Source organism: Spea bombifrons, chromosome 1 (assembly GCF_027358695.1).
Source record: "Spea bombifrons isolate aSpeBom1 chromosome 1, aSpeBom1.2.pri, whole genome shotgun sequence".
Taxonomy (NCBI): domain Eukaryota; kingdom Metazoa; phylum Chordata; class Amphibia; order Anura; family Pelobatidae; genus Spea; species Spea bombifrons.
This window is the reverse complement of record NC_071087.1, coordinates 134499755-134522664: the sequence shown is the minus strand read 5'-3', so window position 1 is coordinate 134522664 and position 22910 is coordinate 134499755. Positions and strand designations below refer to the sequence as shown.

Sequence of the window (22910 nt, the reverse complement as noted above, 5' to 3'; positions counted from 1 at the left end):
TGGGTTCCATATTTCAATGATCCAAACAAATGTCTGATTTGATTAGCGTCTGAATCATGGACACTTCAGAAACCTAAAAGAGCAGGCAGATCACTTCCCTGCCGGCTTGAAGTCTCAATAAATCTTTTAATCACAACATGGATTATGTGAAATTGTGATCGTAAAGCCTCTCCCCATTAATAAATTCAGTGGCTAGAGACTCATGTAAGAATATCACTCACCGGCAGCAGCGGCCGTTCTCTCTCATCGTAGATGATGTCCCTGCGCAGTAACGTTTGCCCGGCTTTTCTGCTCCAGACTTCTAATATTCTACATTTCAAGGCTGCGATAATCTCTTACACGGTTCGCTGATCATTGGGATGAAAAAATGGAGTAATAGTTCTAAATCCAGCCTCTCTCTGAACCCCCCAAAACATGAATGAATGTAGTGTAAGCACCAGGGCTCATTAACCGTTTCAGTGCCACAGGGTAGGATATAGGGATGATTAATTCATGACCATTTGCTCCTACAAGCAAATAATAGTAATCCTTATGTCCTACGCCAACACGTGGTATATAGTGAAAGAACTACCATTTAATTTTCAATATTAAAAAAAAAAAAAAAAATGTTATTATATTTTTAGAACTTTTGTAACTTGTATAAGGTGTACCCAAGACAAAAAAAAAACCCCACAAAATAAACTAGCAGCTCTGCTGGGATTAGCAATAATTAGAGTGTCCACTGGCAGATAAAACCTCATTTTTATTTGTTCCCGACTGCAGACCAATATTTGATGAGACCTCACCGAGCAAACACACCTTGGATTCTTTTTTTCTCGTAGAAAAATACAGACCTTAAAGGAATGCTCCACTATTTTACGTTCTTTTTACTTAAAATACAGAAATCTGTGAGAGAGAAGTACTTATGGTATACATATATATATATATATATATATATACACACACACATATATACATACACACGCTCTTCATAGTGTTAAAAGAATTACCCACAAACGGGCTTTTATTTGGTGTTATTACTTTGGGCGATGAGTCTGGGGTCAGGAACCGTATAAACTCCCATAGGTAATAATAATGGTATAATGATTTGTCATTGTTGCCACAGACCGCAAATAATGGATTTACGCAAAGAAAGAAAGAAATGGCATGGTGCAAGCGGCTAACGCCGGCCCTGACAGGTTCCCGCCGAGCCCAAGGCCACGGAGACTCGAAAAGCCGCGTACTAAACTCTGCGACAACACCGCATCTCTGTGAACTAGGGGCAAACAGAACGAGCCGGTAATTACGTGTGAATTCCACAAACACCTGGCGTCGGCTCGTACGAGACCATATTATTTTGTAGTGAGATTTTTCTTTGTAAATCTAAGGTTATAGAAACACTAAGGAATAAATGTAATAAGCACCATACTGTGTGCGCTGCGCGACATCAGCAAACAGGTTTGTCGGAGATACAAATGTGTCATATAACATTGTAAAAAAACAAAACTAAACAAAAATAACAAGCACATACCTTAGGGAGAAGCTGCAGTTAAAGCTTCGCTTTTCATCACTCGCCACTGATTGGCTGTTAATCAATGGGAGTGTGTTCCAGGCACGCGCAGAGGGTGGTCTCATTAGACCCCCTCTGCGGCACTTGCCGATTGGTGGTAAGCATATCACAGGGTGTAATGCAGAATCCCAGCACACATTTGTAAGGAACACCGTGATAATGTCAGCGATCATATGATTTATAAAAGGCAGCGCAGGGGGCAGAACATAATCCATTAATCAGTTCCTTAAAATGGTATTTAAATAAGGCTAATAAAATAAACATAGCCTTCGCTCGCCCTATCCAAACGCTCTATAATCCCCCGCCTGCCCCATGGGCCTTGGATTAATATTAATCCCTGTATTTAGGGCAATAAATTCTGTGATGAAAACAGAACAAGAAGTTCATTGTACAAAACAGGAGCCATAACACCGAGGGCAGTGCAGACAGCTCCTGAACGCGCCTTACGGGGGGGGGCTAATCTGGGACTTTCAAAAAATAGTGCGTTAACACTCCCTTCCTTCTGTAAGAATACATAATAACGCGGATTTCACCCCGAGTCTCAGGGTCACGGCAGGCTTTTAAAGTGTTAATATTTCAAGGCCTTTCCTCTCCCGGAAGAAACCACGCGGTGATACGACCGAGTCTAGATGGCTTGGACTGATCGGGGTTATATTTGGGTTTACTATGTAACGCCTACTAGCTCTCATTATTAGGACCCCCTCCATAAGCACCATTATAGCGCAATAGGGGCCCTTATCTTTGACTTGATTCTGGGACATAGCTATGGATTTTGAATTTGAATTAATATTTGATTTGTAGATGTAAGCGGGAATGCTTCTTTTTTGTTTTCTTCAGGAAACATTAATATTTCAAAAGTCTCAGGGTCAGCTTAATCAGAAAGTTCTCAGGTACCAGAGTTGTACCAAATATTGATTTGATTCAGATTTTTCTTCTTTAAATATATTTTGTGTTATTTTTGTCTATTTTGGAAATATTTTCGTACTCACCTCACCTATTTGCAATGCAGAGTACAGCGTAATTACTTAATAATTTCAAATAATGGTCATTGACTATAAAAATAGGTGAGAAAAAAAATGACAGCACAGACGTGCCTTATAAACGTCCAACTTCCCCAGACTACATCCGAGAAAAACAGACACTTTCTAAATGGACTCTTTAAGGAGCTATTTTTGGATATAGAAAGGACCCCACACACACACTACGCAAATCAAAGTCCGGGAAATCAGGTACAATTTAGAAAAAGAAAAGGGCCATTAAATAAAATTATATATATATATATATATATATATATATATATAGCCACTGATGCAGTCATATGAAAATCCTGAATCTGTTTCCTTACCGATCTTCTTCGCAAGACATTATCGTACTTAAGCACGTCGTATAAATAAACTCTTGAAATATTAAGCTTTTTAAACCTCATCACTACATTTCTTGAAGTGACTCATTTATAGAGCCAACAAAATCCTTCTAAAAACAGTCCTATAGTGTCTTGTCGAAAGCTCATTAAGAATTCAAGCCACCTGTGTACAAGCAGGGATCTCAACAGCCATTGAGAAAAAAATAATAATTGGGATGCAGAGTGTTAAGGAGTCACCTCCAGACATTGTGTCCATCAACCAAAAGTCCCTAAAATTTGTGTAAAATCCTGGATAGTTTGCAAATACTGGCATTATCATGCGCGACTGGATACAGAAATGGAAAAATGAAACTATTTCTCTAAATACTTTCTGCGTCACATCGCTCGTGGCTTTCACTAGTCGTTATACAGTCCGTGCCACCCCTTATGCTCGTTCTTATCTTTAAAAAGAAATTTTGAACATCCCCTCCAACTGACCCATAATACAAAATACACGTTAATGTATAATATGTATGCATAGGCAGCAAAACTTTACATACATGTTGTGTCATTTAGTACATGTGTATACATGTATATAATTATATATGAGATTTTACTTTTACACTGCAACTACAGACAGTGGCGCATTTTGCCATAAGCCAAGTAGGTTGAGTCTCAGCTAGGAGGTCCAGCCCTACTGGATGACTGAACTGCCTCGTTCACCCCAGTTTTTAATAGGCTCTTGAAACCAACCCATTTATCCCGTAGAGGTGTATGCGACCTCCATGGTATATTTTTTGTGTGACATAAGGCAGAGTGCTGGGATATGACATCATATTGCAGCGCTCTACACAGAGAAGAGCCACAGCAGATAAGGAGGAGAACCACTTAGGGTAGTAGGCCTGAGTGACAGCCATCACCGTAAGAAACTCGCATAATGCATTACTTATCAATAATGAAGTTATTTACTTTGTTGGTTAATGCACAGAATTATCAAAGGACTGAATCTGTGATAGACAAGCGAGTCTGGCTTTGGGGAGCACTAATCATAAAAAAGGGAAAAAATAGGAATACACTTGAGAAAACAGACCAAGTGATGCCGATTATTCCCCTGTGTAATTATCAGGCTGAAGAACCCTATCACGGGAACAAACCAATTGAGGTGCGATAGCGCTTTAGCACAGTGCAGCATGTGAAGGACGTATTATTTACAGCCGAATTTCCTGTCTGATCCTAATAAGACACTACGTGACACGATTAGCTCATGAAATATGAATACAAGCTGATCTATTTAATTGTTACAGGCTTATCTAACTGGGCAGAGCTCATGGAAAAGAACAGATTAGCTAATTAGAAGTGCATGTTTTTCGCATGCGTATCTAACTCTTGTAACCAGTAATCCATTTCAGTACATCTAAAATGACAAGTTACATAGTTAATTAGGTAAAAAAAAAAAAAAGTCCATCAAGGTCAACTATTTCACAAACCAATATTAGTTGATCCAGAAGAAGGCAAAAAGACCCAATGAGACAGTAACGTCATCTCAAATGGAAAAAGAAATCCCCAAATTTCTGTGATGGTTTGTTAGAGCCCTTTCATTTAGATAAAGAAATATGGGCCGATCATCTCAGTGGTGTCCTAGGAGCTGAAGGGTTCTGTCGCGTTCCACCAGCGGTTACTAGGTCTTACATACACTATATGGACAAAAGTATGTCCCTCCCCTTCAGCATACCAAAACATTTTGGACGATGCTATGCTTCCAACTTTGTGGGAACAGTTTGGGGGAGGCCTTTTCTATTCCAGCATGACTGCGCCCCAGTGCACAAAGCAAGGTCCATACAGACATGGTTGGATGAGTTTAGTGTGGAAGAATTTAACTGTCCACACAGAGCCCTGACCTCAACCCCATCCAACACTGTAAACTGGAACGGAGATTGCGAGCCAGGCCTTCTTGTCCAACATCAGTGCCTGACCTCACAAATGCTCTACTGGATGAATGGGCAAAAATCCCCACAGAATCTTATGAAAAATCCTTCCCAGGACTACTAATGTCTATGTATTTAGAATGCAATGTCCTAAAAATCCCTATTGGTGTAATGGTCAGGTGTCCCAATACTTTTGTCCATGTAGTGCTCCCATTCTGTCATTATGCACAAGTATCTGTCTCTCCAGAGGGAGCGTCAGCTCTACTAGTGGCCCGCCATGACAGGAATGCCCATCTGTGGTTCAGTAAACAGACCCCAATGCAGATACGATGTCCATTTTCCACGAAGATGGTGTAAAATCCATTCTACAATCTACCTACAGTATAACATTTGGTCATTAGACACTTTAAGATTATGATATGCTCCTTCAAAACAATTTCCAAAAGTCGATGTCATACAGCTGAGAAGTAAAACAAGAGTCACACGGTATTGTTATTTTTTTTAAGTTAATGGGGAACAAAACTACATAATTATTAAAAACACAAAACAAGCTTTGTCACACACCTACTGAACTTCCAAATGTCAAATTAAACGGGGTTTGCCCATTTCCTGTTCCCACCTTATAAAATCATTACGTCTCCTAATTCTGTTGTTATTTAAAAGGGCTTGGTATGCTCAATGATTCGCTCTAACATGGGAAACAAACCGTGTCATTCAGGTTTGCTATACACGTTTGGTAACAGGAGTATTTTCTTTTCGATTGCATTAATGCGCTCTCTATTAAGGGATTTTCACACGCACACTAGTTGTGTCCCACCCTATAATTGAGCTAAAATACTGAATTATTGTCCTGAGAGCAATTCAATGATAATAGTACAAACCGATAGCGCAGTCAAAGCAAAACAAAAAACCCCTTCCACACTAAAGCCTAACTATTAAAGGGACAGTCTACTGCTAACAACAAATAATTAATATTAAACTACTCGTTCCTATTACAGTATGTATTTCAATAACGTAACACCCCTTCAATCTATAATTAAGACAGTTTTGGGGGGGTCTTGTTCGACCCCCTGGAAATCTCATGTTAACCATCGCTGGAGCTGCACTTGCGCACTTCGGAGCAGGACATGTATTCGGCCAATGTTCTTGCAAGGGACTGGAAAAATATACCGTATTTGCTCCATTATAAGAATCCCCCGATTATAAGACGATCCCCAAAATTTGTATATTAATCTAGAAAAAAAGAAAAAGCTTTCGGAGCCATTATAAGAAGACCCTGATTATAAGACGATCCCCCAAAATTTGAATATTAATCTAGAAAAAAAGAAAAAGCCTGAATATAAGACTACCCTATAGGAAAAAAGTTTTATTAGTAAATATTAATTCACATGTAAACTATTTTTTCATTTTTAATAAAAACTATGATTGAGAACAATGCATTTTTTGTTTTTATTTCCTTTTATTTGGCAGCCTGCCCCCAGTTTTGCACATCTGCCTCCCAGATATGCCTTAAACCCCCCTATATGCCACTCTGCCTCCCTGATATGCCTTATACTCTCCTATATGCAGCTCCTATATGTCAAGTTGGGGCAGCTGGTGGATGTCTGCGCGATGCACGTAGACAACCTCTGCTGCTACTCGAAACCTCCGCCTGGGCTTCTATGACTGAGCACCGGAAGCTCACTTCATGCAGTTGCTCCGTCATAACAGCCCTGGTGGAAGTGTCGGCAGCAGTGCAGGTTGTCTGCACGCATCGGGCAGACGTCCACTGGCTGCCAGAGATGAGAATCTATATAAAACATGTCTGAAAACAGAAGATAAATAGGAAAAACACTCCGGATCCATCCTGCGAGTTTCAAGATGCAGTCACTTTGTGGGGGGCAGAGCGAGCTTAAGTGTTTCTTTCTTGGCTGTTATCTGGTTAACGTGGAGATTTAGCCATTTTAGGTTTTAAAATTTGCATCTCTTTAGACATCATACTTTTTGTTTTCAGTAGAATCCTGCATTCAGAGACAGACGGTCCTGCGTCATCAAGCTCACCTCTCTGCCATCCAGGTCAAACAATGGCATATTGTCAACGCATTACCACGGCAAGCACACGCGCTCCAACGATAATGGCGAGCCGTAAAAAGGCTGTTGTTACACTTAAGCATCTTGCATGGCCATCTTCTAAGAGGCCTATAAACAAGGACCACGCATTTAATATCACCACGGCTATAGTTAGAGTAAAGACACCCAGTGGCTTCCTAATAAACAGGCTTTCAGAGAAATGTAATATGACCCAACAAAAGCTTAATACGGTAACGTTAATGCGCGCATCCACTTATATAAATACATTGTAACCGCTTCTGTAATGTAACTAAACATATTGTTTGCCATTCTCACTGAAGTGAAAGTTATTACATTACAAAATATATATATATAGGTTTTTTTTGTTTCGTTGCAAAAGAGATTTGATTTGAAAAAAAATGTCCTGCGCCTGCAGAAAGACGGCTTCTTGGGGAAACACAGACATTATTCTTTATTGATTTATATCCCGTTATCGTATCCGAATAACGCTGATGCAGGTCCGAACTGGCCATCGGGCACACCGGGCATTTGCCTGGTGGGCCGGGCCGCGACAGGGCCGGATTGACTTAGGGGCTGATGGAGCTGCAGGGAGGGGGGTGCAGTGAGAAGGGGCAGAGGGGGGTTAGATAGTGAGAAATGGGGAGAGGGGATAGATAGTGACAGGGAGTACATATTGAGAAGTGGGGAAGGGGGTACATAGTGAGAAGGGGCAGATAAGATGGGGAGAGGGGGTAGTGTAAATGCGTATGAGAATGAATGAATAAATGTGTGGATGAATTGTGTGAATGCGTATGACAATTAATGAATTCATGTGTGGATGAATTGCTTGAATGATTTGTGAGACTGCATTAATGAATGTGTTAATGATTTGTGTGAATGAGTGAGTAAATGCAAAGATGGCACATGAATGGTGGGCTTTAACAATAAATAAATAATTAAATAAAAATGGGCTGCTCTGGCTTAAATGCCCGGGCCTATTTTTTGTCCCAGTCCGGGCCTGGTTATATGTCATTCCAGGCTGGATTTGGGTACCTGAATGAATCTTAAAGCACAGGAGAACGAAGCATCATATCCGTTCTCAGGTGCTTCACTGCTTCATATACACAGGGATGCCTCGGATAGAAGCAATTCACTGCATTGACGGCGTCTGATGATTGAATCAAACGCTTTGTTAGAACCATCAGGTCACGTCTGTCTCCTTCTCTGAACGGCTCATTAGTGATGCAATAGCTGCTCTTCAGCTCAAGATAAAGATTCTCCTTCACCATTCAGCACTTTCCTTAAGTTATCTCCACTACATTAAGATTAAAGATAACAAGAGCCTTTCAGCAATCAGCACAATCATCTAACAGCGTCCAGATCCATATCAAAGCAGAAAAGGTGTAAATCTCATTTAATTAGACCCAGGAGGGGCTCCCAACAGTCATAGTTCTATCAGAACGTGTGCTGAGAACTTTCAGATTGTTATTGACCAAATAAAAAGTTTGAGTTTTTTTCTCAAAATATTAATTTTAACAGTTCAGAGCATTTTTTTTCCCATGGAAAGATTCCAATAAAACAAGGTTTGAAAATTATTCTATTAATTTTGTAAGTTTTTACATGTAACAGGCAGTTTTTTTTCACATGTTTCAAATAAATGATCATAATGAATACAAAAATCCAGACATGGATTAAATTCATTAAATGAGCCATTGTGTGGAATCAGTTATGAACCTTCATAAAGGTTAACTTCATTTAGATTATTAACAGGACTGACAGTTCTATTTCGTCATTTAACCATTCGGGCCCCTGCAAGTTACATACCAGCTACGAGTACAATACGAGAAAGACCCCAAATAATTCCCAGACACACAACCTTTAAGTAAATCCATCCTGTTTTCAGATATTAGATACATTTCATGTATAATACCATTAATCCGCACATCTGCTAATAAAATGTAGCAATGTGAATTGGTGCAACACCAGATCTTAAAGGGACAGCTTATTGCCCCTGGCAGCCCCGCTAAACAAGCAGGCTTTTTTAAAGTGCATTGAAAGTACCCAGTGATGCAGTCTTCCATGGGTAGAAGCTGCAGCTCTGCAACTGCCCTCCTTCTCTGTGGTGCGATGATACCTATTTCCAGCAACCAATCAGTGGCAGGAAAATATTCATTTTTAAGTCAATGGGAGCACTTTCCATCCATGAGCATGGTTGTCTGAACAGACCCCCCCATCCACACCAGTCACCAAGATGCTGAAGATGGGGGTCCGGGGAAAGGGGCAAATGCAGAATCCCCCCCCATTTGCAGGGAATCCCCCAAAACTTTAAAAGGACCACACAGCTATTACATCCATTTCAGGTCATATGATGGCTGGAGTGTCCCTTTTGTGAGATAAGTCTCAATATTGCAGCATTTTCATGAAATAACAGCATAACATGGATAATGTAATATCCAAAGATGTAGTAATACTTCTACCAGCACAACAAGCCAAATAAATGATTGCTACATATTCCTATATTCCTCATTCTTGCGCTATACATTTAAAGAACACGCAGAATGGCAGGCCTGATGCCAACAAGAGAAACAAGGGAAACAAGGGGTCACGGCTTTATTTTAACTATTCTATAACCTGGATACACCGAGCACACTATATTTAGGTCTTAACCCCCGGCGAGCTGAGAACCAAAAAGCTGCTCTGCTTTCACGAACATCAAGATGGCAAAGTATTTCCAAAATTACAATAGGATTTCCGGCAAAACATGTTTTAAGCAGCACTTCCCTAAATATGTCAATCAAAGGACTTCACAGTCAGCTGCTGTATGTGATCAGAATGGGAACGGCAAAGGGATGACTGCTTTAATAAGCCTCAGAGAGTATCATTTCTAACCCGTATACTCTATACACACACACATCGGGTAAATCCAATACCATTATATTTACAGGACAATAAACCGGCCAGGAATATACAAGGCAGTTACGTTTACGGGGACTGTAAATTGCACCAATATATATAATTGCATAGACTGCTGCAAAATAAATTGCTTGGTGATTGCAGTGTGGAGCATTGATAGCCAGTTAAATCAGAATCGTCACACGGTGTAATGAGCGCTCCAATGTAACGACCTTAAAAAAAAAAGCACGTATTATCCATTTTAAAGGGAAACACCCCAATTTCCCTGTAACCGGCCCGTGGAGCAGCTGCATGTTGGGGGGCCTGAAAACCCCCCAGATGACTTGTCGCACTAGACCAGCATATGTTACTAAAGTGGCAACCTTTGATGGGTACAGGAACCTGACATTTATGACACTTTATAACGTGTGACTGGCTACTAATCATAAGACCATTTAAATACAGCAGAGATACAAAACATAATGAGAGGCTTCCGCTTACATACAAACGTCAAGGGTTAAACTACTGAAAATTGTTGGCTGTTTGGAGTATTGGGGATTTCACGTTCGCTTTTTCTCCATGGAAAATAAATGAATGGATGCATAAATAAACAACCAGAAACACTGGAAATGATGAATGGTGTTTCTGCAGAACAATACTCCAATTAATTGCATCAAGTGCAGTAACTTGAAAGCTGATCAATAACGTCTGCAGTTCAGGCAGAAGAAATGATGGATGGAGACTAATAGAGTCCTCGATCCACGAAAATAAGGGGAAACCTCAATGTAATGAACTCTACAATAATGATTGCAAGCCCCTAGCCAACGAACGGCACGGGGGCCAGTTGGCCCCAAAACGGCACGAGAAGCGTTTAATAACAGAGCCCCATATCATAACACAATAAGTATGACAGTGCTATTTGTCTAAAGGCTCCACCGATGCTGAGGCAGACAAAACATTAATAGATTTCACTAATAATTACAACAATCGAGCTCAAATTCTTCCCGGCCATATAACAAAGTGACCGGGACTCCACGGATGACAGTAAAATTGCTCTGGACGGTAGTGAGAACGGAACAGATACACAATTCATGTGAAATGTGGTGTTCCATCTGAAGGCAGAAGGGGAAGATGAATCGCAACCAGCCTGCTTTATGACAGAGGAGTAAAAATAGCTTTGTAAAGGAGCCAACTGAGGCACACAGAGTGCCCCCGCCAGCCCCCTGATCACTTTGCAGCAGACACACGACTGCACAATGCGGTTCACCAGCAAGAGAACATCAGATTATAGATTTAACCTCTATCCATCGAGAGACAGACAATAGATAACAGCAGATACAATTTAATGTGCTGAAGTGATAGAAGTACAAGGCGTCCGAGTAAAGGCTGCCAGGGACCACAATCTTTACAATTACATTCCAAAGATGACAGAGCAGCTTCACAAATATCCCCCTTTGTTACCTTGGGCTTCATGTAGGTCAGCTGTGGTCTTGGATCAGGACGTGGTCTTCAGACTGTGCCAAACAAGCTACAGGGTTTTAAGTCACAGCTTAGAAGCTATAGAACGTCTGGTATTTAACGTAAGAAGTCATAGTGTGAGGCTGTACTCCGCCAGCTCCCCGCTCTGTAAGCCAGATAAAGCCAGAGGAAGCCCTGAGATTTCAGAATCCAGCCACCCTACAGCCAACTTCCTAAAAGGAAACCCGAGACGCTCCCACCCAGCACTTCACTAACTACAGAGTATTCTTCAGCCTGGCAGATGGGTCAGCAGCTAGAGCTCCCTCTCTAACACACAGCGTCATCCAGTCTCAAATTATACACGTCAAGCCAAACTGAGCCATCCCCGCTTGTAGTAGTGAGAAAATAGTGATGACATGGCCAGGGAGCAAGAACCTTCCAGGCCCCGCATTCCTTGAACCTAATTCAGCACTTAAGCAAAATGGGTAAATATTGATGTACACTAATCAAGCGTAATATAATGTTTCCTTGCGTTTGGGATCTCTGAAGGGTGGGTGCTTATTTTACGTACTAATGGACATGACATCAGATTCTTTTTTCCTAAGACACTGTGTGGGTCGTGTTACACTCTAGGTTCTCAATTACCCCTTAACTGAACGGGAATGAATGGATGAACAAGTCAACTAGTCTCATTGATCCCAATCACTGAATTATACTTATTAGCATTCTGGGGCATCACGATGGGCTTCTATGGGCTTGGGTTTCTTGATGCCACAGAACAGGGGTCTCAGGCGATCATGTAAAACTCTGGACTGACTGTAAAACAGCTACACATTCTTTTAGGTGGGGTTCAGGGATAAACTGCTCTTTGGATTCAACAGTTAAAAAAAAAATTGGCCACAAATCAAAAAAATCCTTTACAATTTTGAGTCAGGATGAAGCAGTATTCTTGGAATTTCCCGGCTTATTTTCCTCTTCCTTAGCAGCCCTGGAGTCCAAAGAATGCAGAGGAATAATACTAAGGCATCACCTATTATACCGAAGCATCTGCCTTTTAAGCATAAGAGCAGTCAGGAACGCGCATTAGCTTTACTCTTATGTCATTACACATCTTTTCTGTCACATTTCGTACATTTTAAAGTTCCATCCTCTGAATAAAACCAAATAATGGTATTTGGAGATTAAAATAATCAAGGTATATGTATTAGAAAGCCACCTAATGTGTACCCAGCGATCAGTCTTATCGGTTATTAGAGGAATTATCATTCACCGCACTCTTGAATCCCCAGACCATTCCAGAAATAACTCTTTAATCAAATAAAAGATTTCTCTAAATGGAACAAGCTTTGGCTTCTTTTGAATAGACAACAGAATTAAATAAACTACATGGGGAGGACTTAAATATTAGAAAGAACAGTGTTGGGAAAAAAAGATGATTATGCTTTCATATTTTTATTAAATTATAATATATTAAAGGATTGCACACAAATGTCAGTATCATATCCAATTTAAGCCATTCATCACGGACAGTTGTGCGGGATCCGTAAACACGCCAGTCAAATTCTCGGTGGAACCGCTTCAAGGGTCCCGAGCCGGGATGCATACATTATGGGTTATTATTAGTATTATTTATTGATTTATACAGTTCCATTATATCCCACAGCGCTGTACAATGACTATCAGGTTTCAGACGCAAAACACATTAAGTACATTTAGTATATGCTCCTTAAACACAGATTCCAGTTTCCATACATCAGCAGAACATCACAATTACTACACACACAGCAGTGGGAGAACTCGGGTTAATATAAGATCCAACGATAGGTATCATTAAATTCATCTATTTAATGAAACATCCAGAGATGTCAGGATCTGGAACCTTTGGTTTCTTATTATGAAGATGTGTCTAGCTTTGAGTACAGAGGCATTAGGAGATTATGTAGAACTAGTTAGAAGCGCTAAACACTTAAAAGGTTTTTTTCCACCTAAACTGTACATACTCTGCTTTCGATCAGACAACGGCACACAATAATAAATGCTTTCCAAAAGGTATTTGGCCGACGTGTAGTTGTGCAGCCATCATCCATTATGATGCCGTGAGCGTGAGGGGCTCTGATCATTTCAACATCACATGGGAAATGCATTATCGGAATCGCAAGTCATACACCCCACTTCGTTCCAGACGGTGAAAGTATCTCAATATCTTGGCAGCATAATCACAAGCAAAACAAAGCTAATTTCCAACTAAATGCAGGACCCACTTTTAACCCTTTGAGTGCATGGGGGGTTAGCCTTATTCTCCAATGTGTTTCTTCTTACTCTGACACCAAAATAGGTTGAAGCATTACGCCGACACTCCAGCATCCAAGCGTTTCTGAAAGGTGTGACTGTATCTTTAAGGTTTACACCATTTCTAGAATATACAGCACATATAACCAGAGAATTATATAATAGATTATTATATAATATTGGATCAAACACAGATAGGGTCAGTACCCGTGCATAGTTAAGTTAAGGCCATTTCAGTGGAACTTAGAATGGCTAAAGGTGCCAAATTACTGGAGAAGACAGAAAAATTTAATGTTTAATATATAGAACACTAACGATGTACACTAACGATGATTTTCCCGTGTGTTCCAGATATTCAGCTGAGCTCTTAAAATTAATCTGTCTGGCTCCAAAATTCTTCAAACACTCGTCAACCCCAGACTTAAGACAATGAATGTTACCCAGGCTGCTTCCATGTCTCCAAGGAGTCATTTGCTATACGGTATAAATCTTGTTCCATGGCGTGACGTCTTCATTTTTAAGCAAAGGGGAAATAACTTCAGTAGTACACACCTCTAGCATTCCAGAAACAGGCAAAAAGCTTACTTTTTAAAAGTTCACTAGTGAAATCCTCTTTGGTTTGGAAGGTTCCACACTTAATCTGCAGCATCTTCTAGTTTCAAATGTGTTTCTTTTTTTTTTTTTTTTTTTTTTTTTTATTAATTTTAGGGTTCTCCAAAGATCCAAACTTCTCATAAAACCCATCAACGCTGATTGCTGCACAGTGGAAACTGTTACTATTACCAAATTACGTGAATATGAATAAGAGATAAATAAAACAAAACATTTCTGATTGAACACTAGGGGAAATGCATGATTGTTCAATATACCACATCGCATCTAGAACGCAATAATTCCCAAGTCATGTTCCCATGAACATTGTGAAACCGAAGCTTAGAAAACCAATCAAAGAAAAAACACACATGTTTTCGGTATGGAAAATATGGGTTCACTTACCAACAAGAGAGAAAAAAAAAAAAGTTTAATGAATACATTACGAAATGGTGATGACAAAGACAAAGTGATGGATTTAACACCGCATGTTTGATCGTTTGTTCTAACACAAACTTTGATGACTTTAGAAAATCCCATTCTGTTTTAATCACAAGGAATATTCTAAATGATTTGCTGGTGCAACTTAAAAGTGCATTTTAAGGAGTAGATTTAAAAAGAAATAAATTATATTTATTATAAATAAACTTGAATCCACAAGACGACTTTGATATTTATTGAAGCGATTACTTTTGCTATTCGATTCACTGCCCCTCGGGCATTTAAGGGTTAATAATGCTTTGCCAATCCAGACTGAACATTAATGTCAAGGTCCCTGGTGCGATGGCAATTTTTGTTGTTTTATGAATAAAAACTAATCTATACTTTAATAGACTAGCAAATCTGCAAAGGAAGCCAAAACCATTCAATCTAGCGTGACTGCTTCCAGGAAAATGAAATCCTTCTTCTGCCGGGCAGCCCCACAGGAGCTGAATGGCTCCCTTGTATGGATTCAGTCCAAGTACCTTCTCCCTCCTGCATGTACAATCCGGCAGGAATCTTGAATGCAGATTATACTGACCATGAAATGATAATGAAACTTTAGCGGTTCATAAAATCCAAAGAGTCCACCAGTGGATCTTTAACAACGAAAGCTTTCGTTGAAATACCCATTTGAAGACAATAGGCTATCCTGAATCCCTGGGGAGCTGCCAATCTAGCAAACTTTGTTATAAGGCCTTTCATCTTCACATCGAAAAGGATGGCCATGCGTATTCTACACTACAGTTCAAAATGAATGAGAAGAGGCCCTTGTCGCCAGTTGGTGAGCATCATAAGCCATCATAAATAATTTCCTTGCCAATTACTTCTGGCGACAGGTATCAACGAGTCCTGTCTCAACTTAGAATGCCACAGCTCTTAACAGACCTTCACTTTTCTAAATGGTAATCACCTTGGACCACTATAATGTGCTTCTGGTCCAAACCCATTAAAGATGCGTGCTTCTGGTGTGGAAATGCCAGACTAAACTATTCACACAAATTGTGCAAAAGAAACTATCCATCTTGAACAACATTGTAATGCAACAGGGGTTGCCTGGTCCTCATAAACCAGTTGGCGCAGTACCAGTACGTAATGTCTGTTCTCTTCTAGCGTGGAGAACTGTACAATGTCTTTCAGAACCACATTAGATCCATGCAGGATAAAAATCAATAAAACCGTTCTCTTTGTAACAACTCTTACCTGTTCTCACATAAAAGATCTTTTCTCACAAGTGTTCTAGATGAGTCCATAGCCCTTACAGCCAAACCTACTGGGTCAACGGAAGGATCTAAGAAACATTCAGCTGAACGCAGACTGGATAAAGAACCAAAATTGCTATAAAACACAGCATTGTTTTAATTAAATTTTCCACTGTAGAAAGAGGAGGGTTGCTTGTAGTTGGGAATGATTTGCTGTGGGCTGCATCTACACAGATTGTGATTTTTATGGTTATTTGATGTATATTTTAGCAGTTATTCACTTCTTTTTCCTTATGCCCCCTTCAGTATCTGATAGGAAAACAAAATTGAAAAGACCGCAGTTTTTTTGTTTTTTTTTTAGAAATACGAAAAAAAAGAAAAACGAAACGGCCTTCAGAGGTGAATGGTGCCCTTCACTACAGGACCTTATCCATTACATGTATCAGTAGCCCGATGTGGTTTAACATGTGATGGTGCCCTAAGCAAAAACGTTACAAATAGTTTACTGCTTCCACAAAACATATTTCCAAAACTCCCAATTTCAGGGCAGGTATACGAGGGATAGCTGTCAACAGGTCACATATATGTATAAGACATACGGTCTTTGGAACGCAATACCTAAAACGGGGAATGTACCTGAATCCCAACTCATCTGCCTTGCGACGCTCCGAGCTCGGTTCCCCCAAGCCACCCGCTGCCCAGTAGTTCAGGGAAAAAATGCTCAGAGACGGTTCTTTGTACAAAATCGAAAACCCACAGGGTACGTAACTCTTAATCCATAACTAAACATTCACGAATTGCCACACTACATGATCTTGCCATCACTTAACACGTTCGTCCACTAGGACGGAATTACTTACAGCTTGATACAATCTTTGGAACAAAATAAAATACGGATCCACCTCTGGTTCACAAGGTGGGATGACATTACATTTTGGCCATTAATGGTGTTTCGCTTAGTAACATTATGTGTTATTTTTACCCGACAGCATTGTGGCATTGAACGGATTCATCTGTGAGCGATCTATGTAAGTATACTACTGACTGACTTGGATAATCAGCCCCAGGACACCGGCGTAAGGGTATTTACACGCCTCACTTAGGAGATCAATACAATTCCTAATATCTGCCTCTCGCCCAACCAAACCTGCTTATCTCCTTTAACGTAACACTTTCTCACGGTCTAAATCCACAATTACAAGGTCATTTCTTTTCTCGACCGATAATTCTTAACAGATAAGGAAGATCATTTCTCAATAGGCAAGTTTAAAAATGAAAACCAAATCCTGCGCGATAAAACAGCGTGGGATATTTGCATGCTAATAACTTTACATTCCGCTTCCATTCCCACAACATAAGCACAAAGTATACGTTGTTCCACTTTATAAAACGTAAAAACTCTATTCATTGAAAAGAAAAATGTAGCAAAGGCCCGGTGTGCCCACAGGGTGAAGAAAAGATTGTCTAACGCACCCTTCTCACAATCAGACGGGGAGGAAATATTATGCAAGGTTAGGACTTACGTTAAAGGGACAGCAGCATGTGAAATGTCTGAATTATTACAGACCTTTGGTTGGGTATATTTAGGAGCGCCAGGTCACAAAGAAAATTCTAGCCATAAGGTTTATAGCAGGTAGCTGTAGTCTTTTTTTTATTATTATTTGTTTTATTATTTTTTATACCCATTCGTGGGAAAACCGCTTCCATGACTCACAACTACGATTGCTAAACATTCGTCTCTTTCAGTGATTTCCAATTAGCTCGTTTACTAGTTGGGCTGCACCCTGCTGCCAAGTGATGAGGACGGGACAGGCTGGCACACGGATGTTACATTGGTAAATGCAGATAAACACGCACTGAATATTAAATAATTTATATGTATGTACTAGAAACCGGCCAGTAAAATAGTAACGTCTTGCCCGTAATAGTAAAGTCTGGCCCATAAGGCCGCCACTACAGAGAGAATATACTCACTGAGGTTTCTTACTGGCCTCTTCATTTTACTTTACTTGGTAGGTAAGTGGAGCAGTCTCCCAGCAGAAGTGGTAGAAGCCAATACAGCGAGGGAATTTAAGGCTATGTCATGACATGAATCCGATGAGAACAAGGACTAAGACCAATTCTGTGGTTATAAAGTCAGTCGTACGGCAAAGCCAACAACCCCAGGGCATCATGAGCCACAAAACAGGAGTATGGAGGCCATGAGCATCATGGGAGTTGTAGTTGCTCACCAGCTTGGCAGCCCACTGTTGGAAAAACCTGTTAACAAGTGACTGCGCCCCGTTATAATGTGACACATGCTGCACGCGAGACATTGCTTGTTTGATCATTGACCATCCATTACCTTTCCAGCACTGCTTGGTCCGATCGCATGGCTTGTGCTTCAACTACGCTTTCTTTACACAGAAGAAACAACAAACATAAAGAGTCCATTGAAAGGACGAGCGATCCCTCACTTCTACCGGCCAGAGAGGCCCTGAACTAATTCTTCATAACATACAGACGCTGTTTCACAGTTCCTAACATCCTGGGCCGGCATACAGATCCAACAGATAACAAAAGAACAGTTCAGTTCAAGGTCACTTTAACTTAAACAGAATATACGGTAAATTCAAACATAAAGCAACGTGAGAAAACGAAAAAACATATAATAAAAGAAAACCGTCGAGCCCGGGACCCAGTTTCTGGTAAGGTCACTTGGAGCTGGCAGATGCCACGGCACAGAATACAACAGGAAACTAGTTTAATCATCAATGACATAGAAATAGAATTCGCCGGCAGATAAGAACTGTTCGGCCACATAGTCTGCCCATTTTTCCTGATGTAGAGGCTCAGATCCTGTTCGATTCAGGATAGATTTAGGTCTATCCCATGACTGTCATCAGGTTTCATAGATAAAAGTAACATGCAATAAGCCATTGTGCCCTCGGCCATGGGGTTAAGACATCCATCAAATTTCTGCTAAAGTAGCCAACCCAACAGAAGTCCAACCAACTCAGTAGCATTATTTGTATTGTGTTTATTATAACTTTAGCACACTGGAGTACCATATTTGTTAATTATTTGCATTGGATGACTCTTAATGGAGGGTACAAATAAAATAGCTATTTTTATTATAATAATAAAGTTAAGGTGCAAAGTGATGAAGGTGGAAGAAAGAAGAAGCACCATAGCAGACTAATGTCCCCCTTTACAATATGCGTTTAGGACTGTACTTTATACACAATCCCTGTGGAACCTTTGCTTCTTCTGAAATTCTTACCCACCTTTAGAAATGGTTTAGGGTGGTATTAGCTTGACTAAGGAACCCTTAATGTTTTAACCAGGGATTTTGTGAGCATTTTGGGCTAAGACTCCTTAAGAGTATAGTATGAAAATTATTTGGGAGGCATCAATGTCAGCGCTAGCAGAGATGTTTATCAAGCACCTTTTCCAGCAAATCACTGACTATCGGGACAGTTGCTCTATTTACTTATATTTAGGTCATCTGGCACGTTAAATGAACTATTTGGAAATGAAGATGTTCCTTCACCTAATGAATTAGCCCAGACCTGGACCAATTCAATAAATGACACTAGTCCGAGATTACTGTCTCCATGCATCGCTCATGCAGTGATCCATACAGGACCGACTTCTAAAAAAGGCATAAAACAGAAAACAACAATATAAGCATTCTTGGAAACCTACTTTCTTAACCTGCTATACCATGCAGCGAGTGATTTTCCTTACTATCGCTCGTAATGATAAAACATAATTGCATACATTGACTCACACATAGATAACGAAACATTACATCCATGCTTATTGCAAACCCTTAAATACAACGCTGCTGTTCCCATGCCACCTCCACAATTAACAAATTGACGAGAGGAAAAACGAAAAAAATATCTAATCATATTAAAGTAATTAAGATATGAGCTTGAACATGTCCCACAGGTGTGGTCCTTCTTGTCTTTTAGAACCCGGGACAGTGGATTTGCTAATTCGTCAAGGCAGGGCTCAGCTCTTACATGAAGGTCTGTTGCGAAATGGTGACACAACAAGAAAGTTAGGGAATTTCTTAATCCTCTGCAGGCATCGCTTTGATATCTGCTTTCTGTAACCCTATAAACTTCCAGATAAAGGCCACATGCTATTAGATATACAATGGCAGTTAAAATGATAACCTTGTGCAGATAGAAGCCAAACCACATCGCCATACAAAAGCTCTCACACAATGCATTCTGTGTTATCACACACAACATACCGGTACATTCCAAGGTTTACGTCCGGTCTCCCTTCTTATTATTCGATGACTTAGATGTACCCAAAGAAATCAATGCCAACACGATGATAATAAAGACTGCCCATAGCAAAATGTTTGATATCACATTAAATCTTAATATTATTATTCTTTAGAAATGGTTTGTAATTGTGAGTATTATGAAGAATTGTCAGCTTCCAAAAGAATATCAAATGTGGTCACAGGTTACACATTTGAAATCTGGAGAAATGTTAAGATGTCTAAAATTAGAGGGTCAGGAGCAGAGTATTTCCTCAGCGAGAGGGTGGCAGACAGGTACGAAAGTCTTCCATCCGAACTGGTTTCATACAGCGAGGAGAATTAAGTACGCATGTTTTAAGAACTTGTGGACCCTACACCACCCGTGACAAACAATAAGTGTATAGGTGAAAGGTGAGAGAACCAGGTAGAACATTTATCCACCACGTGGTGAGAGAGATCCAAAGGCTTCCAACCAACAACCTCAAGAGGTAAACCACAGTAAGTGAGGGTAGCGTTGACCTGTGTAAAGAAAGTACAATCAGAACATTATTTTTGTTTATCTCATACAGAGTTTTTGGAGGACGTCGCCCAAGAATTCAAATGGTCACAGAGACAGACATTTCAAGGAGTGATTTCAGCCATCGCCAGATAAAATGTCCCTAACGTTCAAATATCTGAATTTAGTTATTCTGAAATCTGTCTTTTAAAACATATCAAATCTAATTTCGCAGGCAACCGTTTCTGTAAGAGAAAAACATTCTTACACATGGTGAATTAACATTTTTGGGGAAAAAAAGGATCTTCCCATTGGAAGCAGTCTAGTGAATCAGGGACCATGGTAACCATGCATTTCAATTTTGCCAAAGCAGATAATGATCTTGAGCAGATTAAAGACGAGTTCTGTATTTTGAAAACAAGAAAATGTGATTCCTACACATAGAACTACAACATGAGCTGGAGATTTCAGCTCATAAACAGCTGCTAAGCTGGCAGCAAATAGCACATTAGTCTCCTGATAATCATCTCACCATGCAACTATGCAGGTTCGGATGGGATTGACCAATTCCAATTCCATAGTGCAGCTGACAGGTATTTCAACTCACCTACAAATTCTAATTTGTACAAACCCTAAAACACAAGACCAAACAAAACAGAAAACAGTTAATTATCCCAGAAGAGGCGTCGAAACAATATACCATTAAAAGGAAAAATCATAAGCCCTCTTTATGATACTACTGTACAAGATGCACACCAACACCCGGCAACCCCTCTACCCTGCTGCATACACCACTACGCGGCAACAACTCCACCGTCCAGCACACAACACTACGTGGCAACACCTCCACCGTCCAGCACACAACACTACGCGGCAACACCTCCACCGTCCAGCACACAACACTACGCGGCAACACCTCCACCGTCCAGCACACAACACTACGCGGCAACACCTCCACCGTCCAGCACACAACACTACCCGGCAGCCTCTCCGACCGGTCACACAACACTACGCGGCAGCCCCTCCGTCGACACGCAAACGCTATGTGGCAGCACCCCCTCTCACCCGTTCATACCATCTTTGAGCAGTCCCCCCCCATCGGTACACAGCGGGAACAGGCAGCGCCTAATTCCCCCCACAGACTACAGTATGCGACAGCGCCTTTGTTATCTACTCTTGGCCATGCTGGGCGTCCTATATGGCGAAGGTCCAATCAATTACCAAAACGACAAAAGATGTATAGAGATATAGACATTTCATTTATAATAGCAATAAATATTAAAAACCTGCAAAAGGCTATTTATATAATTTCTACTATCAAAACTAATAAAAGGTTATTTTAAAATTATCATCAGTAACCCTTACCATTTAATTAAGGGAGGATCATGTGAAAAGAACATGCTACCAGTGTTTATAGAAATCATAGCTGGTTACGCTATAACCTATGATTAGAGGCACAGGACAGCAGGAAAATAAAGAGCTCATTTAAAGAAGTTCAAAACTACCTTGCATGAGCGGCTATATTTAAGTGTGTATTTACCCTGAAGCTCCAAGGTTAGTGAATAAACTCCACAGACTGTAAAGGTTCACATCAAAGGGGTGACTGGTCGGGACACTGCGTGCTTTCTACAGTTAATGACTGCATTTTGGGGCTATAATTTCCTCTTGATGTTTTTTTTAATCTATATATAGGCTGTTAACCAATATGACTGTTATTTATACGATGTGACCAGTTCTCTGACATCTCAGGAGTTTAATGGCTTGTGGCTACATTCCAACATCTTGCCCACGGCACAGTGCGTGTCGGCTTTGTGGACCCTGTGTAATTTTAAATGTAAATTAACACAAAAGAAATAACCACGGTGACATAATTACCAATGATCCTTCACATCAAGAATGCTTTGAGGCCCAATAGTCATCTACATTAATGGTCGTTGTTGCTGTCATTATTATATCCAAGGAAGTATTTGCAGAAGGAGGGTTCACAAACACCGGAGAAACCCTAACACATTTACACGGGAGCCCTAACACCTAGGAACTCATACAAGCGTTCTGATATCATGTAACAACACGGGGTCCATTTGTACAACTTAAAGCTAAAAAGAAACTTGTTTTAACCTAATGTTCTCTCTAAATGACCTCATCCCAAAGAAATGCAAACCCAAAGAACACAATTCCTTCAGCTTGACTGAAAAGCGAAAAAAGAGAATTCACAAGAAAATGGAAAGCATGACAGCAATTCTATCTAATGTGGAGATAACCGCTAGTCGATGCTGGGTGGTGCATCGACAACTCCGTCCTACCACCGCTCTGTGTGTGTAAGACAATGTAGATTGCCGATACAGGATGCTGGAGCAAACCTACCTAACTTGA

The 22910-nt window shown here is 40.3% G+C and overlaps 1 protein-coding gene across 3 annotated transcripts in view; it reads right to left on the bottom strand.

Moving 5' to 3' along the window:
- MCC (MCC regulator of WNT signaling pathway) overlaps positions 1 to 22910 on the bottom strand; it is a 123164-nt gene that overhangs the window by 50307 nt on the left and 49947 nt on the right. Inside the window, exon 1 of one of the 3 annotated variants that reach the window (XM_053474292.1) lies at positions 11219 to 11353. The exons of the other annotated variants lie outside the window; for them this stretch is intronic. Within the exon in view, the coding sequence (XP_053330267.1) occupies positions 11219 to 11230 (12 nt within the window). The 5' untranslated portion in view covers positions 11231 to 11353. Of the gene's footprint in view, positions 1 to 11218; positions 11354 to 22910 lie in introns of those variants that run through there. 3 annotated transcript variants of the gene reach the window in all.